At 35.5% G+C, this 27,517-nt stretch overlaps 1 protein-coding gene across 1 annotated transcript in view; it reads left to right on the top strand.

The window, feature by feature from the left end:
* SGCZ (sarcoglycan zeta) overlaps positions 1 to 27,517 on the top strand; it is a 1,064,676-nt gene that overhangs the window by 865,051 nt on the left and 172,108 nt on the right. The window contains exon 3 of the mRNA XM_070459967.1: positions 8,155 to 8,256. Coding sequence (XP_070316068.1) covers positions 8,155 to 8,256 — 102 coding nt within the window. The remainder of the gene's footprint in view (positions 1 to 8,154; positions 8,257 to 27,517) is intronic.

Genomic DNA, 27,517 nt, shown 5'->3' with positions numbered 1-27,517 from the left:
TTCTATACACGCTGAATGAGAGATCAGTTTTCTAAGTCTACCAATCTTTATTACTGTAGAGTTTATTTCCTAATAATAGGCAGGAATAGAGAAGTCCAATTATAATGAAAACAAAATACAGGCCTACAGCAAACAGCATAGTAAAAACACACATATAAAGCAACCTACCAACTTATGTTTTATTTCTTCTTTCTCTTATGCTTGGGGAAAACTAGCTCATTATAAATTATAAATAATATCATAAAACAGGTAAGAAAAAGAAAATTCTTAGATACTTTAAAGAGAATTTTCTCATCTTTAAATAACAGTTGGAAATTAAATAGATTTTTTTATTCCTTTAGCATGCAAGAAAGAATAAATAACAAAAAGACCTTTAAAAGTAATTTGTAATTATATTTTAGCAATCTAATACCTCCATTTCTCCATATATTTCTTTATTTAAGATATTTAATTTGCAAAGTCTCACAAATACTCACCATATTGAGCTCTAATTTGTGTCTAAATTGCCTTAAAGGTTATTTCCTTATGCAAGTTGAAATACAGAGGGAATATCATTAGATACTCAAATCCACATAAAATATGTATTTATCTTCCTTCCTAATCAAATTTTTGAAATGTATGATGCTAGTAATTTGCAAGATATTTATTTTTTAACTTATCCAAAAAAATGTCTAAAATCTATATGTAATTGCCTCCTGGATTCTTTCACCTTTCTTTGAAAAGATTTTTAATGTAAATAATTAATCATATACCATATTTTCTGTGTTATTTAATGATTATATATCATTTTTTAAAACTTTTCTCCGTTCCATGTAAACACACTCATTTATTGACAATTACATTTGCCTGTTAGGAGTAATTCAGATTCTGAGAATGGCCACCATCTAAGGACACCTTCTAATACCAGACAAACAAGGGTCTTAAAAACTATGTGAGATAGGACATAGTGAATTATTGTCAGATTGTTGCAAAGTTATGGTTGTGGATTTTAAATTCAACATAACATGGCTATCAATATTCTCTTTATTAACCTTCATATCTATGATTTATTTTAAAGACAGTCTCTTATAATAAACTCCAAAAAAAATACTTCTGAATAAAAAATCAAGTGTGAGAAATCAAGTGTGTGAAAATTGTAATAAAGATGGCTTTGAAGTCTCTAAATCAAAAAATCAAGTGTGTGAAAATTGTAATAAAGATAGCTTTGCAGTCTCTAAATGCAAATCGTATGAGCCTTGAATGATGGGTAAGAGTATTAAGAAGAGATGAGGATGAAGATCAATTCAAACAAAATATTTGAATCGGGAAATTTAAATGGCTGAGTAATATTTCAGTGTGTGTGTGAGAGAGAAAGAGAGAGAGCAAGAGAGAGACATACACAGTTTCCTTATCCATTCATCTCACAGTGAGCATTTAGGTGTTTCCATATCTTGAATAGCATAGATAATGCTGCAACTGTAGACTTTCAGATATAAAATAAGTCACTGAGTTGTGACATAAGGTAGAGAGCCAATAATATTATAACAACTTTGCATGGTGACCGGATGGCAACTGGTCTTATCGTGGTGATCATTTTATAATGTATAGAAATATTGAAACATTATGTTGCACACATGAAGCTAATATCAGTATAATATTTTATGTTATTTGTAACCCAGTTTTTAAAAAGGAAATTAAAATGGCAAGACAGAACTTTTTGAAAAATATTAGCTTTATAGTTTAGTAGATAAAGAGTGGATGATGATGAGAAAAGAATAATCTGAAAAACAAAGAATTACATGAGACACTCCAAGGGTGTTGAAAATCACTCCAAAGAAGAAGCTTAAGATGTAGCAAGAGAAACAAGGTACCACCTTATTCCAGTCTGAATGGCCATCATCAAAAAGTCTACAAACAATAAATGCTGGAGAAAGTGTGGAGAAAAGGGAACCTTCCTGCACCATTGAAAACTGAAAACTGATAACTAATACATCCACTGTGGAAAACAATATGAAGAGTCCTTAAAAAAAAAAAAACTGGGAATAAATCTACCACTACTGGGCATATACTTTAAGAAAACCACACCTTTAAAAGACACATGTACCAGTGTTCATAACAGCAACATTTATAATAGTCAGGACGTGGAAACAACTGAGATGTCATTGACAGATAAATGGATAAAGATGTTGTGGTATAATTATACAATGAAATATTACTCAGCTGTAAAGAAGAACTAATTTGAGTCAGTTGTAGTGAGGTAGATGAATCTAGAGCCTCTTAAAGAGAGTGAAGTCAGAAAGGGAAAAACAAGTATCATATATAAATGCATCAATATGGAATCTAGAAAAATGGTCCTGATGAACCTAGTAGAGAACTGAGTTGTGGACACATTAGGGAAAGGTGGGGGTGGGACAAACTGAGAAAGTAGCATTGACATATATTCACTATCATGTGTAAGACAGACAGTTAGTGGGAAGTCACTAAATAACACAGGAAGTCAGCCTGGTGCCCTGTGATGACCCACAGGGACGGGATGGGGTAAGGAGAAGGAGAAGAGCAAGGGAAGGAATTTATATATGTAATTATGACTCAACTGAATTGTTGTACAGCAGAAACCAATAAAAAATTGTAAAGCAATTTTCTACCAATTAAAAAAAATTTTAAAAAAATACAGTAGGAGAGATGCCTTTTTGATATTATTCCTTAACACAAAAGTGATAATATTTATAATGGATTATTTAGAAAGCACATTAAATATTTAAAAGGAATGGCATCAATCTATATAATCCAAGGGTTTAGATGATGTAAAGAGTAATTCAATAAAATAACAGTGTAAACAATGTTAAGTTTACACTCCAAACAGTATAAGTATCAAGGCAATTACCAGGTTGGAGATGATTGCCCTTGGGAATAGACAGGAAAAAATGAAAAATGGGAGAGGTAGATTAAAAAACATAGGTTGAATAGAGATTAATTATATTTATTATCATCAGAGTATTAATTTAAACGAACTACAGGGAATAACTATCAGGAATATGCTAGATCCAGGAACAAGGCATTTACATATTATCTTGTTAAATTGCTACAACATCCACGTAAGGAAAACTATTGTTTTCTGATTCTTATAGAAAATGATTTAGGTTTAGATAAAGAATATGCCAAAGTCAACAGTTAGTAAATAGTAGTCACATTTCAAATCCAAGCTATCCTACTATAGATTATAACTATAATGATGATAAAGTTTAATGTATTTAATGTCTGCTGAAGTTCAAAGATAATCCCTTGAAAGTAAATGATATGAATTTTTATAATAATATGAGATAAAATTTCAAATAAAATGTAATAATGGTTAAAACTTTGGGGTGCTTCTACATATATATAGAAGAACTCAAAAGATAAGCATGATTTTAATCAGTTTACATCCTCATGTCATCCTTACTATAAACTCATAGCTAAATATTATTCCTTCTACATATAACAAAATTAACATGCAAAATAGGGAGTTAAATTGTTTAAACTTACACAGGGTGAAGATAACAGAGCCAAAGTTGGGGTCTGTACTATATGTGCATTAGATTCTGTTATTTTTTGGTGTTTTGGCAATGTCAATCTTAACAGGAAATCCAGAAATTATTTTCTCCCTTTAGTTTTGGAAGGGACCAGGAATACAGTGAATCAAGAAGCTATACTGACAGTAGGAATAAATACACTTTTCCAATTCTCCTACATAAGAGAAACCAGATTATTTCATCATCTCATAATTTATTGATGGACTTGGTATGTGAATGTGAATATCAGGTTAATTATACAGTAACTATATATTATACAGCTTCATGTATTTTATAACTACAGTTAAATAATATAGAGAAACTTACAAGAAAAAGACTAATGAACATAGTGGAGCAAGATTAGATTCACAACACTAAACTATGGTAACAGTTCTACATTTACACAGGGAAGTTCCATTTCATCTAATTTAAATGAAATATATCTATATTCCCCCAAATTGTGTGATATATAGAAAGATAGCACTGAGCTTAAGATTCAAAACTTCCCCAATTAAGTATGCATATAATATACATAATATTAACTTTAATTTGGATATCTAGTTCTTTTAATTTTAGACATCTTATGAAAACATTTTATAAGAATAATATTGAACTGTGAATTATATTCATGATAGAATTTGTTTCTATTGCTCTGAGATAGTCTCAGTTCAGTTCAGTCCCTCAATTGTGTCCGACTCTGCAACCCCATGGACTGCAGCACACCAGGCCCCCCTGTCCATCACCAACTCCCAGAGCTAACTCAAACTCATGTCCATCGAGTCGGTGATGCCATTCAGCCATCTTATCCTCCGCCGTCCCCATCTCCTCCTGCCTTCAATCTTTCCTAGCATCAGGGTCTTTTCCAATGAGTCAGTTCTTTGCATCAGGTGGCCACAGTATTGGAGTTTCAGTTTCAGCGTCTGTCCTTCCAATGAATATTCAGGACTGATTTCCTTTAGGATGAACTGGTTGGATCTCCTTACAGTCCAAGAGACTCACAAGAGTCTTCTCCAACACCACAGTTCAAAAGCATCAATTCTTTGGTGCTCAGTTTTCTTTATAGTCCAACTCTCACATACATATATGACTACTGGAAACACCATAACTTTGACTAGATGGACCTTTGTTAGCAAAGTAATGTCTCTGCTTTTTATTATGCTGTCTAGGTTGGTCATAACTTTTCTTCCAAGGAGCAAGCATCTTTTAATCTCATGGCTGCAGTCACCATCTGTGGTGATTTTGGAGCCCCAAAATATAAAGTCTGTCACTCTTTCCACTCTTTCCCCATCTATTTCCCATGAAGTGATAGGACCAGATGCCATGACCTTAGTTTTCTGAATGTTAAGTTTTAAACCAACTTTTTCAGTCTCTTTCACTTTCATCAAGAGGCTCTTTAGTTCTTCTTCACTTTCTGCCATAAGGGTGGTATCATCTGCATATCTGAGGTTATTGATATTTCTCCCAGCAATCTTGATTCCAGCTTGTGCTTCATTCAGCCTAGAGTTTCTCATGATGTACTCTGCTTATAAGTTAAATAAGCAGGGTGACAATATATAGCCTTGATGTACTCCTTTCCTGATTTGGAACCAGACTATTTTTCCAAGTCCAGTTCTAACTGTTGCTTCCTGACCTACATACAAATTTCTCAAGAGGCAGGTCAGGTGGTCATATATATACCCATCTCTTTAAGAATTTTCCAGAGTGTGTTGTGGTCCACATAGTCAAAGGCTTTGGCACAGTCAATAAAGCAGAAGTAGATGTTTTTCTGGAACTCTCTTCCTTTTTTGATAATCCAACGGATGTTGGTGATTTTATCTCTGGTTCCTCTGCATTTTCTAAATCCAGGTTGAACATCTGGAAGTTCATGGTTCATGAACTATCAAAGCCTGGCTTGAAGAATTTTGAGCATTATTTTGCTTGTGTGTGAGATGAGTACAATTGTACGGTAGTTTGAGCATTGTTTGGCATTGCCTTTCTTAGGATTGGAATGAAAACTGACCTTTTCCAGTCCGGTGGCCACTACTGAGTTTTCTAAATTTGCTGGCATATTGAGATAGTCTACCAGTTGCCTTAAACATTTGCAAAGCAACTTTATGGGAGCACTTCAGAATGCTTCTTTCAGGTAGGCATTTGAGAACATACCTGGACAGCCACTGTGTGAGATTAACTCAAGAAAACCCTCTGAAACAAAACTATATTTGAAGGCCACATGTCACTATATGTATTATTATTTTAGTACTGAAAGAGTTCTGTCTCTAGTCTACTTCTGCAGCTCCCGTGTCCTCTAGACCTTATCATGTCTGGAAATGTTCTCACCTTCAAGATCTGAAAATCTGAGTTTCCAATTTCTAATGGCAAACCTGTCAGCATTTCTTGTATTTCTTAACCCCTGTTGAACTTGATCATTAATTTGTCACCCGTTGATATTCTTTTTAATGTGCTATTTTTGTAGCCCAATCTTATTTTTCTGACTTTACATGTCTCTACTTAATAAGAAAAAATAATGCCATTTGAGGGACATTATTCTTTTGTTACTTTAGAACACCACATTCCTATGACTTTTTGCCATTCCTGTCTAATAAATCCTCAATTTTGAAACTCTATCACTGTTAATTCTGCCTGTTTCTGTTGTAAAAGTTTCTGTTGCAAAACTGTTGCAAAACTCTTACGAGTCAGTGAATGAATGACCCTGTAACTAATATCTATATCAGACACTTCAGTTTCAGAAGGGAAAGAGGATGTTATAAAACTGGTATAAATTAGTTCTGTCTCAGAGTAAAAAAAGTATGCCTGTTTTCTCATCAGAATTTATCTTCAGTGATGCTTGAAATTTTCATGTTAAAAAAAAATTAGTTCATTTCCCTATTAGGCATTTTTAGTGTCAGCTTGAAGTTCAAGCTGATAAAAAGTTCAAGCTCAAGAAGTGAATTCCTCTGTTTGATCCAAAAGTTCAGTTCAACCAGAATCAATTATTTTCTCCTTCTGTGAGAAGACTGAAATCTCTCCACCTCAAAATATTTCCGTTTCTCTTCTTAGTGATTTTCTTTGTCTGAGTTAAAGGAAAAAGGCCTTCAGTTCTTATTCAAAATTCTATCCATTGTTCTACTATTTCATTGGCTTTCTTCTGAGGTCCGAGCAGAGGTTAGAGGCTAAGACTATCTGAATCTCTTGCCTTTCCTCTTCTACTAATCCCAGCCTTCCAGAATGTAAAGAATATATCTTTCCAACCTACAGACCTACTCATTATCTAAGAGTTTCTCCTTTGTTTTTACACACTTTTTTTTTCTCCCACATAGAACTTGCTCTTCCATCAAGCAAGACCAAAGCAACTGTCGCTTCCCAGCCTGCTTTCTACAGATGTGTTGGTTGATGAATAAAATTCTGAATTGTGTAATACTTCTGGAAATATAGTTAGAAAGTTCAAAGCTGAACTTATTTTTGCCATTTAGCTTACAGATTTCCCTATTCCAATTGTAAAACTCACTACTTGTCCTTATATGGTCATAGTTGTAAATCCTTGGGTCAATCATAAATGGCCCCCTTTTCAGTATCTCAAGAAAAAATTAGTCACCAGCTCTTGAAAGTTGCTCTTTCACCACACTCCTCTCACTTACTACAGAGTTGTGCATTATCACTGACACTCTAGATGGCTCCACATAGTACTTCTACCAGATTATCCTTAAAGTATAACTCTGATCATTTTAAAACGTCGAGCTATTCAAGAACTTTTTATGTTCCTTCTCTTGGAGGCTGTTGTATCAATACATACAGATTCCGGAGCTTTACGCTCATGGCTTTCCTTTCCCTGACCTCAAAACGCACTCCTAATTGTTTTCACTCATGATATGCCATTAGCCAGGTTGGATGGAATGCTATTTCCTGTTTGTGACCAGAATGGTCAGTTTGTTCCTCCCTCTAGGGGCATCTCTTGTTGAAACTCCGTGTTCTTAAGGTCTTTATCACAGTCAGTCTCTTCCACGAGAAATGGTGTGCTCTACAACCAGATGTGAAATCTCCTTTCTTTGATTCCTATCAGTACTCTGTTCTTACTATTTTTATTTTCTGTTTCATAAATATTATTGGTGCCCTGTTTTATCATACTCATGGAGTATTATTTTCTAAAGAAAAGGACATAAGCGTTACCCATGATTAAAATACTGGGACACCATGCTTACTTATACTAGTCAGTCATTAATTGCTTGTTCAAATGTGAGTATTTATAGTAGAAATATGTGTATAACTGTCATGTAAAATATCATTAGATCTCTCTGCAAACAAAGTTGTTTTTAAGAATCAGGAAGCAAGTATAATTATGCCTAATAAATAATTAAAAGTGTTGGTGCATGAAGAAAGTATAGGGTTTATTCACAGATGAGTCCTAGTCTCTGTTAGACTGGAAAGAAGTTACCAGGTCCTTTATACTCCTCTTTTCCTGTTCATTTTAAACAGAGCCCACTGTATGCATGCCAACTGCTGCAATCATTCATTAAGTAGATTCAGCCTCTCATTTTCCTTAAATCATCACAGATTTGAGCTTACTGTTTTCTCAATTTAGGCCTAAGAAAATTATGGCCAGTTATTCATTCTCCAGTTAACCTAAAAGTGAACTATATTTCATTGCTTGTAGGATGGTATGGGAAATCTGAGAGTCACCAAGAAGGGAATCCGACTTGAAGGTATATCTGAGTTTCTACTTCCATTGTATGTGAAAGAAATTCATTCCCGAAAGGTATGTGATACTGGCTTTGGCTTACTGTAAAAAATAATTTAGAGGTTATGTTTTAGCTTGAAATAGGAAGACAAAAACCCCTTATCTCTTCAGTATGCATTTAGTTACTCTATGCTAAGACTTATTTGAAGAAATCAAAACAATGAAACAATTGAAAAACCCGTGGAGAAGGTTAGTTTCAAACTGATAAATTAGAGAGCCTTTTTTAATTAGACTGCAGTGTTGCTTTTGTTAGTCTATAAAATATGCCCTCTGACATTAAAAATCCAGTTATATTCATTCCAAAAGGGGCATTTAACATATTTTGAGCAGTTTTTGCAATAACCTTGGCTTAATAAATGATTCTAATTCAATATACTAATGCATCTTTTCAGCTTTAACGGACATGCATTTTTTAAAAGAGGTGACAAAAAGTCTTAGTACAGAAATTAAATTTATTTCTGGATCTACATTATTTAAAACCAGTAAGAATATTTACTCTTTCAATGTGTGTGTATGTGTGTGTGCTATGTGTATTTTATCACCTGGCAGCATGCTACAAATCAAAACATTATAGCCTACTTAGCATCGCTTATTTTGGCTTAAGTGTGTTATTTCTCAGAAGGTAGTATCTTTGGTACATCAAAATCTCACTAGACTCTTTCAAATGTAATAGGCACTCCCCTGAGACAAGTGTGCATGTGTGGAAAGAAATGTAATAAAACAGAATAATTAGATTGTTATATAAAGTATGTAAAGATTATTAACCTTATTTCATAAATATCAAAGTCTATTTTAGACTAGAATAATGTTTTAATATTATCAATATATTAGCCAATGAGTTGCACAGTAAGCCAAAATTTTATAATTTGCTTCAAGGCTATTTTTTCCCTTAAATATCAAAGTGAACACAGAGCAAAGGATTATTTTCTATACAAATTTTAATTAGGATAATTATATTATATTTAACTTTTATTTTATTATGTGTGAACCTGCAATGCTTTCTAATGTATTATACTATAGTGACTGCTACTCTGGGTACTGGAAATTTTTTATTAACATTATTTTCTAAATTTTGGTCAGAGAATAAATAACAAAATAGATCCATATGCACACCTGACCTTACATGAATAAACAAGCAAAACCACTTAAATTTGAAAGTTTGGTGTTGTTCTTTTTTGTTTTTATGAAAACTGAAAAAATATCATGGTAACACATATTAGCATCTTCCCTTTGATTGGAAGTCATCACCACTCAGTTATTTTCTGATTCCTTCCTGTGTTTGGCACTATTAAATAATTTCATATTTGAAGAAATGCAAACTCACACATGAAAATAAAAAATAGTACTTAACATAGGACAAAGGTGAGAGTCACCATAGGCAGGAACTTCTTTGAAAATATATCCTATTGATAAATCCAGGGATGACTCCCCCCCCCCCCCCCCCCCCCGGGCAAAAAAAAAAAAAAAACATTTATTTTCAAAGCTGTTTTAGATCAATTTGGAGTATTTTCCTTAGAGTACAGTTTAGAGAATTGTCAAGGTCCCTGTCGGTAGGAGGGTCATAAAGTTTACCTTCCCAGTAGGAACATTTTTGAGAGTATAGCAACAGGTGTAAACAAGGATTTTCCAAAGAACCTGCAATGTATGTTCACTCCATCTGTGGACCAAATAAGGAGGAATTTACTCTTACAGCATTTAAATGTGAGGTAGCGACAGATGGGCTTTCTAACCTTTATCCCTGGGAAAGTTCACAAGCATTTCTAAAACCCACCATATTGATTGAAATCTGTGTGCTCCCTTTCCCATCCCCAGTCCTGGCGCTTCTCCTCTCATTATCCTTCGCCTCTCACTACCTGTGAAGTGCGGGACCGCCCAGGCAGGCGGGAGCATGTTCCATTAGCAGTCAGACTGGAGGTCTGGTTTGAGAACAAAAAAGAGACTCATTTACTCCTTGAAAATGGCTCTCTACCCATATGCCACAAAAATAAATATTTAAACTAAGGAGAAAAAATGTTTCTTTTATAAGCAGGCTCCACATTAAGACTCGCTTACCCTGAACACATGCAGTTGTTTTTTCTCTGCCGTAACGTTTATTCACTGTTTTAAAAAGTCAGCCACAATGTTCCTGAGCCTTCATTTTCTCATTAATAATATAAGTTTGGTAGAAACTGATCAAAATGCCTAATTCTTAGGTTAAAAAACAACACAAAATAGTAATACTTGTAGACATGAGATTTTACATCATTTTTTAAATTCCACTGTACATTTCAATCTTTCTACACATTTTCATATATTCAAATGTTTTTATGATAAAGTGTCAAAGTTCCTGTAGGTAGGATAAGAAAATCTAGTAAATTCAAAATGTAATTATGAAAATTCAACTAAGTGACAAAAATAGAAGTGTACTACAATTTTGATTTGTGCAAATTTTGTTCCTGCAATTTTGATTTGTGTGTATTTATGTGTGTGTGTGCTTTCCTGCACTAATGCCAGTGGATTGCCATCTTTATATTTAGCCAGTATTCCACTCTGAAATTTATTTTCTAGTTATGTAGTTATTTAATCCTGTAGAAAGTCAGTACATTTCTATTGTTCAGAAAGTGCAGTTGCCCATAGACGTAAGCACCTAACCTCCTAACTTAATAAATCATGGGCTGGTTCTACCCTCAAGCTCACGGGCCCTGTGCTCACCACCAAAATTCTATAGACATTTCAAGTTCTGTTATTACCCAATGAAGTTTACTCTCTTTTTCATGCTTTTAAGAAAACAACCTTTTAAAGTGATTGATCATATTAACACACACAGAAAAGCATGTTGTGTGCTTAAAATATCTTAGAATTCAATGCATCTTCAAAATCGACATTATTTTCATAGAGTATGTACTCATTGAACATTTGTGAGGTTAAGTGTATAGTTTTCTTTGGGTACAAAATATTCAAAGATATGGAATTGACCTTATATATAATATTCTGAATGGGACTTTAATGAATGCAGTCTAACATTAGGTTAAATATTTAAATTATCAGGAATTTAAGACTTGTATCACCAGCTTTTTAATGTAATTTAAAAAGATTTCTCAAGATTTCAAAAATTCAGGGTACTGAGGTGGCTAAACTATCTACATTTCGCCAGTTCCTATTGGAAAAAAAAATGCATCATGAGTTCTCTAGGGCAATTTTAAATATTGTCCAACTTCACTGTTTGAGCAAACTCAGGGAGACAGTGATGGACAGAGAAGCCTGGCATGCTGCAATTCATGGTGTTAGACCCGACTTACTGACTGAACAACAGCAACAATAACTTCATTTGATTTTAGCTGAACACCTCTCTTAGTTTTTGTTTTTTCCCTGTTTAAAGATCCTCAGTTAAGCTGTTACCTCACCACTGCCCCCCCAACCCCACCATCGTGCATGACAGGCTGATAATTGTGCCAGGGAAAACTACCAGTTAATTCTAATCCCAGTAACTCCACAGCAAAGCAGATGCATTTGCATTTTTCAGGATTCCTGCATTAGCAGATCTGTGAGTAGGGTTCCACCTTCCCTTTGCTTCCAGTCATTTCATTTGGCTTCGAAGCTCCGATGCTGACTGGGTTCTTGGATGCAATCAGTTTTTCACCTCCTGTGTTCAGTTCTTTAGAGGGTTCAGACACAAAGCCATGGGGCCAGGCAAGTTCACCAAACCTCTCTCCTGCTTACACAGCCTGATAATCTCCTGAGTCTGTGCTCCTCAGCTGCCCTGGAGAATCTCCTCTATTCAGGTTCCTTTCTCCTTTGCAAAACCAATCCATACAAACAGATAATCTGTAAGCTTCTATAATCTTTTTGTTATTAGCATTCTTATCACTGTTATTTCACATTCAGATGTTTAATGCAGATGGAGTTTATTATTTTACTCCAGTGTCTTTATTCAAGTTAAATCAGTTCAGTTCAGTCACTCAGTCATGTCCAACTCTTTGCAACCCCATGAACCGCAGCATGCCAGGCCTCCCTGTCCATCACTAACTCCCGGAGTCCACCCAAATCCACGTCCATCGAGTCGGTTGGATGCAACCATCTCATCCTATGTCGTCCCTTTCTCCTGCCCCCAAACCCTCCCAGCATCAGAGTCTTTTCAAATGAGTCAACTCTTCCCATGAGGTGGTCAAAGTATTAGAGTTTGAGCTTCAGCATCAGTCCTTCCAATGAATATTTAGGACTGATCTCCTTTAGGATGGACTGGTTGGATCTCCCTGCAGTCCAAGGGACTCTCAACAGTCTTCTCCAACACCATAGTTCAAAAGCATCAATTCTTCAGTGCTCAGCTTACTTTATAGTCCAATTCTCACATCCATACATGACCACTAGAAAAACCATAGCCTTGACTAGATGGACTTTTGTTAGCAAAACAATGTTTCTGCTTTTTAATACACTGTCTAGGTTGGTTATAACTTTCCTTCCAAGGAGCAAGTGTCTTTTAATTTCATTGCTGCAGTCACCATCTGCAGTGATTTTGGAAATACACGCAAATTGTCCCAAAATCTTTACACTTAGGAAAAAAAACAGTTAACATTTGGTGAATATCACAACAGTTATGTATAGATTTGCACAAATGAAAAGATAAATATATAAAGAGAGACATGTACCTGCTATTTATAAATAGTATATTATACATAATTAAATTGGAAAGAATTGCTGACCTTAAATATTTTTTCACCATGAGAAAGGTTTTTTCTAAACTTATCTTTATGGTTAAGAATAAAAGATGATGAATACCATTAGGAAACTGGATGCATTAGCCCCATGTTTTAATTTCAGACAGTGTTCATTAACTCCCTGCCGTGCAATTTGAGGTGATTAGCTTTCCTCCAATTTGTCTTCACCCCTATTCATTTTCAGGATTTTTTTTAATAATTATATACTTAAATTTGTCAGGGTTCATGATATTTACATTCTGTTCTGCTAGTTTAGTTGCCTTGGCACTTTGGTCTTAATTTTACATACAGATGGCTGTCAGTCTCACCACCAGTCCTTCTTTTATTATGGATTATCCAGGACTGATTTTACTATTCGAATCATTCTTCCTTACTTGTATTTCATTGTTAATTATTTTGTTTGTTTGTTTGCTGTTCCTTGAAATATTTCACTTGAAATGTTTCTGTTGTCTTTCTTTTCTGGAATATTATTAATGGTTCATCTCTTCTTTTCCTGTTATCTCATTGCTCTATAAAATTCTAGCACCAGATATTGCCATTAAAAGTCTCAGAAAGCCTGGCATTTTTCTCCTGTTGATGCCAGGCATGTTCTGCCTGGATGCCTGATACATTTTTGCCATTTCACTTCTTTCATTTCAGGGACCTTTTCTATGTTGTATCACTCAATATCATTCAGTCCCATTTGTTGAGGTCTTCAGAGAAAGAAATAATTCTTATGATCTTTTTTATCCTCTGCAGCTATCATGATTTCTCTAATTATTTTAAACTTTGTATGTTTTCTCTGATAGAAGTAAGTTGTTATCTAGAGTCTTTCTTCTATGCCATTAGTTTATTTTTTTCCATATTAATTTTGCCTTTGCTCTATCTAATTCATGTATTTTATTTATAAGGATGTTGTCTTGTCAGAACTTGCCTTAGGTCCATAGTCTTTTAAATCTTTAGAAGTTATTATCTTTGAGCTCCGGTTTTATTAAAATCAAAAGTTTTAAATACTAAAACTTACGGCACTTTCCTTACCTAGTTTGCATGATCCCTAATGAGCCTCTACTACATTCGAGGTAGAGAATTACTGTCTAGCAGCTTTGTTTGTTTCCCTGGAGACTGATGATGGGAAGGGGCAGCCAAACTGTGAGTAAATGCCTGTATCAACCAGACTTGGACTATACTAGTTCCATGGGACTTCGTGACCCTTTCTGCCTCTGTAGATGTCTTCCAATGACATATACAATCTCTTAATTTTTTTTTGCAGTACTTTCTACCACCTTCTTTCCTCTATCCAAATTAGTTGATTTGGGCTAAACTTTTCTTTATATTTTCAGAATATATCAACGTTCCTCCGTTTCTTCTGGGATATGGGTGAAAATAGGTCAGGGAGGCATACTATACGCTGCTATGAAGTAATCTTTCTTTTCTTGGCTTTCACTTTTTCACGTTTATAACATACGTTTGTATCAGTAAATTATTGGCTGTTCCAGTAAAATTTTATTTTTAAAAGAAATAGTTATCATTTTATTTGTCTGACAGTGAGAGAGTTTTTGAGACTTTTCTATTTTGATGTATCCTATTAGGTAGGATCCTTCCTCCATCCCTCTCTCCTTAATTCTTTTTTTCTCTTCCTTTCTCTCTCTGTTTCTTTCGCTTTCTTTCTCTCTCCCATCCTTCTTTCCTTCCTATGTTCATTTCCTTCATGACCAATAGCCCCCAGCACCATAATTTGAACACTCCATTTTTCCCATCACTGATTAAATACAGCTTTCCTGATATACTACATTACTAAATGTGCATAGATTTACTTCTGGTCCCTCTACCTGTTCTATTGATATATTTCAACTAAAACTAAACTGTAACTTTAAGGAACTGTTACAGCAAGTTCTGTGTTATTGCTCTTTTTCAAAACCTTTTGACTATTATGCATTTTCTCTTCCAAATGAATTTATTAATCAGCTGTCAAGTTTCATAAAAATTCCAGTTGGAAACTTAATTATGGCTACATTTAATTTGGTAAAATTGACATCTTTATAGTTCTAAGATTTTTCTGTCTAAGAATATTGCTTCTCTCCTGAATTTTTTTTTTTTTTGAAAACTTACTTTGTGTTGCTCAAAAACATTCTTTAACATTCTTTTTCACATAAGCATTGCAAGTTTCTTAGCAATCACTTTATGGTTCGTATTGCATATGGGAATGAGTTTTCCATTACCTTTTCCCTTTGCCTTTGTGCTTGTGGAGAAAAGCTGTGCCTTTTGGTGTTGTGAATGTCAGTTGGCCATTTTCTTGATTTTTTTTTTTTCATTTCTATTGTATTTCAAATCATTTTTGTGGCTGTTCAGACAGATAATGGATTTTAATACAAGCTAACATTCAGCATAGAGTAGATTTCTGAAGTCCAGTTCCTGGTTTCAAATCCTGTCTCTTACTTAGTAGTTGAGACTAGTTACGTTGTTTAACCTCTTTGTGTGTTTCTTTTGTCATCTGCAAAATAAAGTTCATAGTAGCCCCTAATATTTTTACAGACTAGATAGAGTATTGTGGTTATTGTTAGAAGAGATAAAAGAGGGATAGCCTTTACCACAGAATCTAACACAAGGAATAGTATTACTTATTATTTTTAATGAAAGCCAAATACTATACTAAATGCTTTGCATATTTTAACTTATTTAATCCATACTATGTAATGAGGATAATGAGTAAAAACAGTATATTTAGAAGTAACCATTTAAGATTTGCATTGCAAGTGGGATGTGAGAATAAGAGAGATCCTAGTATAATGTCAAGGTTTTTTGCTCTGAGTAGTCACTATTAGCCAATTTGGGGCACAGCAGGGAGTGGCTGAAGATTTTGAGCACAATTTTGGAGCTATTAGTTTTGCCTACTAGAAGAGCAGGCAATTCAAGTTAGCAAGATATCTGAGTGTGTATTTCATGTTGAGGTATAACCTAGAGACTCAAATTAGAGACATTTTAATATCAATATTAATATCCATAGCTATTATTATCTAATTTAAATACATGAGATCAGTCAAGAGTATCAGTGAGGGTGGATAGAATATTGGATATTCTGTCTACATTCACTATAACTCTTTACCCCAATATTGAAGAGTTTAGAAGAAGTGTAAGAATCAACCACAGACTAAGAAGGGGAGACTGGTGACGTAGGAAGAAAATCAAAAGAGTATGGTATTCTGAAAGGAAAAAGGGTGATAGAATGCAGAACTGTTTCTGATGAGTCAATTAACATGAAGTCTGAAAATCCATCCTTCTGTTACTAGCTTGTTCAGAAATCAATGTTTTTTTCTCCATATTTTTAGATATTTATCAATGTAATATTTATTATATCTCTTAATTAATATATTCAGCGAATTCCATGTAAAGATATCTAAATGTCAAAGCAACAACCTTGTGAGGTGAGCAGAGCAGATAACTTTATTCCCATTTTGTAGATACTTTACCTCAAGACTAAGAGAATTTAAATGAGATGTTCAAGGTCTGAGGACTCAAAAGTGAGCCAGAATTCACATCTCAAGTCAATGCTTTTTGTTCTAGCCACCTAGTTTTTGTAAAAGTTTCTTCTACAGATGGTTCTATAAATTGTAGACCTGCTATTCTAAATAAATAATTGCTGTAAATATTTACAGTCTGACAGCACTAGAAATAATAGGACTTCAAGTTCCTCAGTTGTTTTTTTTTTTCAATTGAAGTATAGTTGATTTACAAAGTTGTGTTAGTTTCAAGTGAACAACAAAGTGAGTTAGTTGTGCATATACATATATCCACTCTTTTTTAGATTTTATTCCCATACAGGTCATTACAGGGTATGAATAGAGTTCCTGTGATATACAGTAGGTTCTTATTATTTATCTATTTTATATATAATAGTGTGTATATATCAGTCCCTATCTCCCAAATTATCCTTCTCCCTGTTTCCCCCTTGGTACCCTTAAGCTTGTTTTTTATGTCTGTGACTCAGTTTGTTTTGTAAATAGATTCCTCAGTACCATTTTCTAAAATTCCACGTATAAGCAATATCATGTGATATTTGGCTTTCTCTATCTGACTTACTTCATTCAGTATGACAGCCTCTAAGTTCATCCATGTTGCTGAAGATGACACTCTTTCATTCTTTATATGGCTAAGTATAATTCCATTATGTGTGTGTGTGTGTGTGTGTGTACCACATCTTCTTTATCCTTTCCTCCGCTGATGGCCATTTAGTTTGCTTCCACGTCCTGGCTATTTTTAATAGTGCTGCAATGAACACTGGGGTGCATATATCTCTTCAAATTATGGTTTCCTCCAGATACATGCCCAGGAGTAGGATTGCTGGACCATATGGTAGCTCTATTTTTAGTATTTTAAAGAATCTCCAAACTGTTCTCCACAGTGGTTGTACCAATTTACTTTCATCAGTTTTGATGAACTTAAACCTTTTCTATTATATTTACTGAATATCTACAAATAATTCATCTGAGCCCCTTTATCAAGATTATGTTACATGCTTGTTAAGGAACACTAGTAGTGAATACAGAAAAGGTAATGCATTTGTGCAACTAAGTGGTTTTTAATGTTTGTAAATTCAGACATCTTTGTAAAATCCAAAAAACCTGAGGAAAATATCTAAACATAAGGATAAAAATAATTAAATACATTTTTAAGTGGTTCATACATGTCCCTCAACCATTTGTCAACTGATGAAAACACTGAAATCACTAGTGTAACTACTGACTAGTGTTTAATAATCCTGAGCATTAAACTTTGCAGTTCACAAAACATTTTTATACATATTAACTTACTTAATTCATACTGCTAAACAGGAGGAGATATTGTCTTCATTTGCAAATGGCAACTTAGCTGTCTCAAACTGCGCAAAAATAATCTTTATCTGTTCAGTTCAGTTCAGGTGCTCAGTCGCGTCCGACTCTGCAACCCCATGAATTGCAGCACACCAGGCCACCCTGTCCATCACCAACTCCCAGAGTTTGCTCAAACTCATGTCCTTCAAGTCGGTGATGCCATCCAGCCATCTCATCCTCTGTCATCCCCTTCTCCTCCTGCCCCCAATCCCTCCTAGCATCAGGGTCTTTTCCAATGAGTCAACTCTTCACATGAGGTGGAGTATTGGAGTTTCAGCTTCAGCATCAGTCCTTCCAATGAACACCCAGGACTGATCTCCTTTAGGATGGACTGGTTGGATCTCCTTACAGTCCAAGGGACTCTCAAGAGTCTTCTTCCAACACCACAGTTCAAACTCTCACATCCATACATGACCACTGGAAAAACCATAGCCTTGACTAGACAGACCTTTGTTGGCAAAGTAATGTCTCTGCTTTTTAATATGCTGTCTAGGTTGGTCATAACTTTCCTTTGAAGGAGTAAGCGTCTTTTAATTTCATGGCTGCAGTCACCATCTGCATTGATTTTGGAGTCCAAAAAAATAAAGTCTGACACTGTTTCCACTGTTTCTCCATCTATTTGCCATGAAGTGATGGGACCAGATGCCATGATCTTCATTTTCTGAATGTTGAGCTTTAAGCCAACTTTTTCACTCTCCTGTTTCACTTTCATCAAGAGGCATTTTAGTTCCTCTTCACTTTCTGCCATAAGGGTGGTGTGATCTGCATATCTGAGGTTATTGATATTTCTTCCAGCAATCTTGACTCCAGCTTGTGCTTCTTCCAGCCCAGCATTTCTCATGATGTAGTCTGCATATAAGTTAAATAAGCAGGGTGACAATATACAGCCCTGACGTACTTTTTTTCCTATTTGGAACCAGTCTGTTGTTCCATGTCCAGTTCTGAATTGTTGCTTCCTGACCTGCATGTAGGTTTCTCAAGAGTCAGGTCAGGTGGTCTGGTATTCCCATCTCTTTCAGAATTTTCCACAGATTATTGTGATCCACAAAGGCAAAGGCTTTGGCATAGTCAATAAAGCAGAAATAGGTGTTTTTCTGGAACTCTCTTGCTTTTTTGATGATCCAGCAGATGTTGGCAATTTGATCTCTGGTTCCTCTGCCTTTTATAAAACCAGCTGGAACATCTGGAAGTTCACAGTTCACGTATTGCTGAAGCCTGGCTTGGAGAATTTTGAGCATTATTTTACTAGCGTGTGAGATGAGTGCAATTGTGCAGTAGTTTGAGCATTCTTTGGCACTGCCTTTCTTTGTGATTGGGATGAAAACTGACCTTTTCCAGTCCTGTGGCCACTGCTGCGTTTTCCAAATTTGCTGGCATATTGAGTGCAGCAATTTCACTGCATCATCTTTTAGGATTTGAAATAGCTCAACTGGAATTCCATCACCTCCACTAGCTTTGTTAATAGTGATGCTTCCTAAGGCCCACTTGACTTCACATTCCAGGATGTCTGGCTCTAGGTGAGTGATCACACCATTGTGATTATCTGGGTTGTGAAGATCTTTTTTGTACAATTCTTCTGTGTATTCTTGCCACCTCTTCTTAATATCTTCTGCTTCTGTTAGGTCCATACCATTCCTGTCCTTTATTGAGCCCATCTTTGCATGAAATGTTCCCTTGGTATCTCTAATTTTCTTGAAGAGATCTCTAGTCTTTCCCATTCTGTTGTTTTCCTCTATTTCTTTGCATTGATCACTGAGGAAGGCTTTCTTATCTCTCCTTGCTATTCTTTGGAACTCTGCATTCAAAGTTAATACATATTAACTTACTTATTCATACTGCTAAACAGGAGAAGATATTGTCTTCATTTGCATATGGCAATTTAGCTGTCTCAAACTGCGCAAAGAAAAATCTTAATACTATGACTCAAGCCTAAATTCTCCATTCTGATTCTTGCTTTTAAACAATTCATAAAAGTAAAAATTATTTCAGATTAAAGGAAGAATATTTATTAGGTAGCTCTGTAAGTAGTCTGATTTGACCACTGAAAAATTTTATTTGAAAGGAAAATTAAAACATTTAATATATCAGAAGATACACTAAACTGATTTAAATGTGTCTTATTGTCCAAAATAAGAAAAAAGTTATCTTTTTTACCAGGATAAAAAATTTTTAAAAACAATTAATAATATTCTTCAAAATAAGTTTTTACATATTTTTCAGGAAATCTATATTTCTATTTCTGTGTTTGGCGTGCTGATCTAGACCCACAGACGAAAGTATATGAATAATTTGAACACAGTGAACCTTGTTTAAAAATAAGACAAAAAATGCCACGCTAGGAAATCCTTGTTAAGCTAGGACACAGTTTGATGTTGCTAAATATATAAGTGTAGGTGAGCTTGGTTCTATAAATACAGTAGTTCATGGATTTAAAAACAAAAAGTGTGGAAAGGCTCTAAAAGGAGTACTAGTTAACCATATATTGTTTCCAAAAATGGTGTTATTGTCTTCTCACTGATGTTTTCTCTCACACACTGCAGAAGCCCTCCAAAGACATGAAGATTCTTTCATTACTTCAGATTCAGTTGTTTGTATAAACAAACAAACCGATTACCTACAGTGTCCCATCTTATTCTCCACAAAACATACACACATAGAGGAACACTTGCCTATGCTTACTTCTTCTCCTAGAAAAGATGTGAGGTAATGAGATAGCAAACCTTGAAAAAAATGGAAGCACAATGCTTTTTATTTTGTAGTTCCTTGTCCTTAGTGGTCAGGCCTAGGAACTACATATGGGAACAATCTTAGTGATGATATTTTTACTTTAAATTGGGCCCTCCACACTAAATCACTATCCATGTATCAAACTAGTATGCTTCCATATTAAAGCAGGAGAGCTGGACCTTGAAGGATGATCAAAATTTGGATTCCAAATTAGATAACTTTATGAGCAAGAAAATAGTTTATAGAAGACAAAGGTTTTTCAGGAGACATTGAGTAGAACAATTTTGTTGAGGAATTTTATAAGGCAACAGTCCCAGACGCAGGCAGGCATACCATTGTGGGTGTTCTCGAACTATGCATGGGGTACAGAGGCATGGAGCTCTGTTTCCAGACTCTCAGATTTCAAATGCCATTGTTCCTAAATTTCATCAGTCCAGGAATGACCTTGTAGCTACTACTTCCCATTTTTCCAACTTTGCTTACCACTGTGCTGTGCATTCAGACACTCAGTCATGTTCGAGTCTTTGAGAACCCATGGACTGTAGCCTCAAGGCTCCTCTGTCCTTGGGATTCTTCCGGCAAGAATACTGGAGTGGGTTGCTGTTTCCTCCCCCAGGGGGTCTTCCCCAACCCAGGCACTAAACCCAAGTCTCTTGCATTGGCAGGCGGATTCATTACCAGCAATTGAGCCTAGTGGGCTGCAGTCCATGGGTCACAATGAGAAGGTTGCACAGAGCAACTGGAAAGTAAGCCCCACTCGCCACAACTAGAAAAAAGCCCGAGCAGCAACAGAGACCCAGCAGAGCCTAAAAGTAATAATAAGCAAATAAAAAGAAATACTCAGTATCAATACTGAACTTCATTACTGTTAATTATTACAAATGAGATATTGTTATTAACTGGATTGATGGTTTACAAATGATTTGTGATATGAGATTGTTCCAGCAAATAAAATATTACCAAAAAAAAAAAAAAGCAATATAAAGCAAACAGGCATAGAGTCTGCTGATCAGTGATAGGAATCTGTAAAATCTTGGTACTCTTGCCTTATAGCACAAACAACAGTGGTTTTAACCATGTTTAGTCTCATCCTGCTCTGTAGAGCTATCAAAATAAAATCCAATCACAAATACTATAACTACTTTGCTGTCTATATTTTATATAGTAAGCTTCCTCTTCACTGTAAAAACTTATAATTTATTATTGTCACGATTTTGCATTTTCACATGCTTCCACCACACTTCTCTGATTTTTCTTTGATTTACATTAATAAGAAAAATTGAAAGATTTATGGTATAATCTCTTCTCAGTAATTTTCCATCTCCGTAACATTTGAAATCTCTTTTTTGAAGTAATAAGCAGTCTCCTATAAATCAGAACTTGCTTTAAATAAGCATATCTGTGACAAAATATGTAATCTTTATCACAAACTGCAAAGATACATCAAGATCCTGAGATTCCCAGGGATTAAGAAAGAAAAATTACATTCAGTGTAATTTTGGTTTCACTGATTTTATCTTTGCTAAGCAACATTTTCATTACAATGAATCCGTATGTTGCCTTTGATCACCTTGCTATTTAGAAACTTAAGAAATTTATATCTTGCAACTTTATTGAATTTGTTGATTAGTTCCAACAGTTTTTCAGTTTTGTCTTCAACACTTGTTCCATATCCTATGGATGATCCAATTATAGTCATAAAATTTCTGTTGATTTCCAGGGAGCTTAAGTCCTTTGGTTTCCAGTTTCTGTCACCATTCATTTGGACTTCCCTCACAGCTCAGTTGGTAGAGGATCCACCTACAATGCAGGAGACCCTGATTCGATTCCTGGGTCGGGAAGATCCCCTGGAGAAGGGAAAGGCTACCCACTCCAGTATTCTGGTCTGGAGAGTTTCGTAGACTGTATAGTCCATGGGCCCACAATGAGTTGGACATGACGGAGTGACTTTCACTTTCATGTTATATGACAGCTCTTTTCCTTTGCTGTGACATCTACCCATATATGGATCTCAGTCATTTCCTAGATTTTCCCACTTTCTTAACTCTCTATAGCTTACACAAATATTCACATATCATTTTTTTCTTCCATAAAGATTTCACTAATGTCTTAAGGAGTCTGAACATATATACTGTGGTATGCAAATCATTTTAAATGAAATATTTGTTGTTATTTGGTCACCAAGTCATGTCCAACTCTTTTGTGACTCCATAGACTGTAGCACCTCTATCCATGACATTTCCCAGACAAGAATGCTGAAGTGGATTGCCATTTCCTTCTCCAGGGGCTCTTCCTGACCCTGTGTCTTCTACATTGACAGGCAGATTCTTTACCACTGAACCACCAGGGAAACCTAAATGAAATTAGACATCCTATTATTTAGATCTATTTTCTTGATCTCCTGTCCATCCTCCTTTTCTCTTTCCCACCCTTTCAAAAGTAACCACCAAAAAAATTCTTTCTTCTATGAGAATATTTTTCTATAAGAAAAAAAGTGGATGGAAAAATGCCCATCATTTCGTTAAGAGTATTTCCATCAGATAATGGAGTTAAACGTAAGGACAGGAGACAATTCAAATTTAGTCACCTTTGTGTTTTTAAATTACTACAACTTGCACATGTCATAGGATAACAATTTTAATTCAGTTCAGGGTTCTAGTTTTAACACTGTTCTCACTGTCAAAGAGAATCTTATGATTTTGTCTTTTATCCTTAGTTACAAACCTAAAGTGAAAAGAGTATTTTTTTCTAAATAAAGTTTAGGTCAACTTCTGTAGTTTAGGAAGGGATAAGAAAAAGAGAGAAAATGAAAATGTAGGAAGGACTAGAGATGTTTTTCAGATTCTGTAAAACAGGATGGGACAGAAAAAAATTCATGTTTTTTTCATAGATTTTAAGATATACAAATAAACTGAGCTTCTAAAATTTACTTTGCTCTGTTGGGCAGTTTTTTTGACAATGACACCAGTCTGATGCTGAATTGCACGTTTCTGGTTGTTATCGCTGCTACTGCAGCACTTCAGTCCTGTCCAACTCTTTGCAACCCCATGAACTGTAGCCCACTGGAGTCCTCTGTCCCTGGGATTCTCCAGGCAAGAATACTGGAGTGGATCGCTATTTCCTCCTCCAGGGGATCTTCCCAACTCAGGAATCGAACCCACGTCTCTTATGTCCCCTGCATTGGCAGATGGTTTCTTTATCACTACCACAACTTGCTAGACTTCTGGTTGTTAACCAGGTTACAAAAATATTCATCATAAAATTTGACAGAATAGCCAGGACATGCAAACAACCTAAATGTCCATGTATAGAGGAGTGGATAAAGAAGATCTACATATATACAAAGGAATTTATTTTTTTAACTCAGCCCTAAAAAAGAACAAAACAATGCCATTTGCAGTAGCATAGATGGACTTAGAGGGTCCATACTGAGTGAAGTAAGTCAGAGAAAAAGACAAATATTGTGTGATATCACCTGTACATGGAATAAAAAAAAAAAGAGTGCCAATGAACGTATTTGCAAAACAGAAGCAGAATCACAAATGTAGAAAACAAACTTATGGTTAGCAGGGAATGGGAGGGAGGGATAAATTGGGAGGCTGAAATGACGTGTACACACTCCTACTTAAGATAGATAAATAATAAGGACCTAAGATAAAGCGCAGGGAACTCTACTCGGCACTCTGCAGTGGCCTATATGAGAAAAGGAATCTAATAAAAATAAAAAAGAGTGGATATATGTATATACACAGCTAATATACAGGTAAATTACTTTGTTGTACACCTGAAATTAACACATAACATTGTAAAACAAATCAACTCCACTAAAAATTTTTTAAAAATAATAAAAAATAGAATATAAATTTGAATATAATTTTGAATATAAATTTGAATGAATAGAAAATACGATAAGAGACAATAAGAATAGCTAATTAAATGCCATATTTTTGAGTCCCATATTCACTATTTCATTTCTACTTATATTCTAGTTGTAAGTAGTAAACTTAAAGCTATTTTAGCACTGTTATTTTATTGCCCTGATAGAATATTTTTTCAATTCATAAATTTTCTCTCTCATCTTTCTTATTTCATGAAATGCAAAGTAGTGAAAATATTCCTGTTCCATTTATTTTACGTGCAATTAGTAACTATCTGCCATTTCATTTCTTTCTAAAGAGTATTTGGGACGTGAGTTATTAAAACATGCTTCTATAAAGCTATGTCATCTTTTCATCTTTTATGCTGTGTACTTGTGGAAGATTAAAAAAGTGATTTAATACCTGCTTGTTTCCCTTTCTTCTATTCTTTTTCTAAGTTTCATTTCAATCTTACAGTGCAAATTACCATATTTTTATTGTATCCTGAAGTAGGAAAAGAGGAATTTAACATAATTTATGCAAATACATTCACTTACTGCTTTTTTAAAAAAATCAGCACTGATATAACACCACGCATTCTTTTCTCTTCATCTGTCTATGATTTGCAGTAAACATCCTATGTTGCATTTCACTCACCTTACCACACTTCTGCCATATTGACTTGTTTTGACCATCACAAAGTAAATCAGGAATTTAGAATCAAAATATTCCTGACCATGCTAGATAACAGAGATTATCAAAGAGAGAACTTGAGATATCATCCAATATAGTAAAAGACTTTTGTAGAAAATTTGATCTTAATTGTTAAAATGTTTTATATTTTATTTGGAATACGGTTTAATTAGCTAGTCAGTGGAACATCTAACCTTGTATATTATTTCAAAACTCTTGTGATGAATGGATAGGTACATAATTGCTATGGGGAAGCATAGAAACTATTAGTTTCAACTAAAAATTTTATGTCATCCTATAGTGTTATCACATCTAACTTGTTTTGCTTTAATATTTTATGGACTGTGTTTTTGTTGTTATGATAGATATGGAAAATAAGTATGTAAAAGCAATAATGAAGACTCATCTAGCTAACTTTTGCTACAAATAAAAACCTTTTGCTCCAAACTTGATAGGACAGAACCATGTGTGCATGCTAAGTCATTTCAGTCATGTCCAACTCTTTGTGACCCTATGGTAGCCCACCAGGCTCCTCTGTCCATGGAATTCTCTAGGCACAAATACTGTAGTGGGTTGCCCTGCCTCCCTCCAGGGGATCTTCCTGACCCAGGGATTGAACCCGAGTCTCTTTATGTCTCCTTCATTGGTATGGCAGGTGGGTTCTTTACCACTAGTGCCATCTGGGAAACCCTGTGTTTTTATTATTTCCTTCAAAATTGTGCTTACGAAACATTAGACTGTTTTTCTAGTTTGTACTAACTGGCCAGCCTGGGATTGGATCATCTCGAATGTCCTCACAGGAGTATCTTGGCTGGCCATGAGAGCTGAGATATATACTATGGGGACTCTCCTCCCTTGGGAGGTTAGTCCCTGCTGGAACTCATGGTGACAAATGGTCCCCAGCAGCAAGAGAGGGCAGCCAAGACATGTGCAGATGCTTCCTAAACTCCTGCTTTGTTACTGTCCCTTAGCTAGTACCAGTCACAAATACCAGTCACATCTGAGCCCAGATTCCAGGGACAGAAAGTTGACTGGCTACTGGTTGAATGGTAAAGACAGTTAACAAAGCAGCATACAGCAACGGGAGAAATTGGTGACCACTTTAGGGGCTTCCTAGGGGGTGCCAGTGGTGAAGAAGCTGCCTGACAATGCAGGAGATGTAAGACACTGGGTTTGATCCCTGGGTTAGGAAGATCTCTGGAGGAGGGCAGTCATTTAGCATTCATGCTTGGAGAATCCCACGGACAGAGGAGCCTGGTGGGCTGCAGTCCACAGCATCGCAAATAATCGGACACAACTGAGCGACTAAGCACACATGCCTGTTGCAAACAAACGCAAGGCTATCATTATTTCTTGTCTGAATAACTTTATTGTTGTTATTGTTCAGTCACTAAGTGACTGTTCAGACTCTTTGTGACCCCATGAACTGCAGCACGGCAGACCTTCCTTCCTGTCCTTCACTATCTCCTGGTGTTTGCTGGAGTTCATGTCCATTGAGTCAATGATGCTGTCCAACCAGATCATCTTCTACCACCCTCTTCTCCTTTTGCCTTCAATCTTTCCCAGCATCAGGGTCTTTTCCAATGAGTTGGCTCTTTGCATCTGGTGTCCAAAGTATTGGAAATTCAGCTTCAGTACCTTCAGCTTCAGTCCTTCCAGTGAATAGTCAAAGTTGATTTCCTTTAGGATTGATTGCTTTGATCTCCTTGCTGTCTGAGGGACTCTCAACAGTCTTTTCCAGTACCACAGTTCCAAATCTCCTGCCTTGCAGGAAGATTCTTTACCTTCTGAGACATCAGAAATGTCCTAATAACTTTATTTTTTTAATTTAATTTTTTAATTATTTTAATTAATTAATTTTTCCTTTACAATATTGTATTGGTTTTGCCATACATTGACATGAATCCACCACGGGTGTACATGTGTTCCCCATCCTGAACCCCTCTCCCACCTCCCTCCCCATCCCATCCCTCTGGGTCATCCCAGTGCACCAGCCCCAAGCACCCTGTATCATGCATCAAACCTGGACTGGCAATTCATTTCGCATATGATAATTTACATGTTTCAATGCCATTCTCCCAAATCATCCCACCCGCACCCTCTCCCAGAGTCCCAAAGACTGTTCTATACATCTGTGTCTCTTTTGCTGTCTCGCATATAGGGTTATCGTTACCATCTTTCTAAATTCCATATGTATGCGTTAGTGTGCTGTATTGGTGTTTTTCTTTCTGGCTTACTTCACTCTGTATAATAGGCTCCAGTTTCATCCACCTCATTAGAACTGATTCAAATGTGTTCTGTTTAATGGCTGAGTAATCTCCCATTGTGTATATGTACCACAGCTTGCTTATCCATTCGTCTGCTGATGGACATCTAGGTTGCTTCCATGTCCTGGCTATTGTAAACAGTGCTGTGATGAACATTGGGGTACACGTGTCTCTTTCAATTCTGGTTTCCTTGG

Source organism: Odocoileus virginianus, chromosome 32 (genome assembly GCF_023699985.2).
Source record: "Odocoileus virginianus isolate 20LAN1187 ecotype Illinois chromosome 32, Ovbor_1.2, whole genome shotgun sequence".
NCBI lineage: Eukaryota > Metazoa > Chordata > Mammalia > Artiodactyla > Cervidae > Odocoileus > Odocoileus virginianus.
Note: the sequence above shows the minus strand (reverse complement) of the source record. Positions and strands in the feature narration are given on the sequence as shown.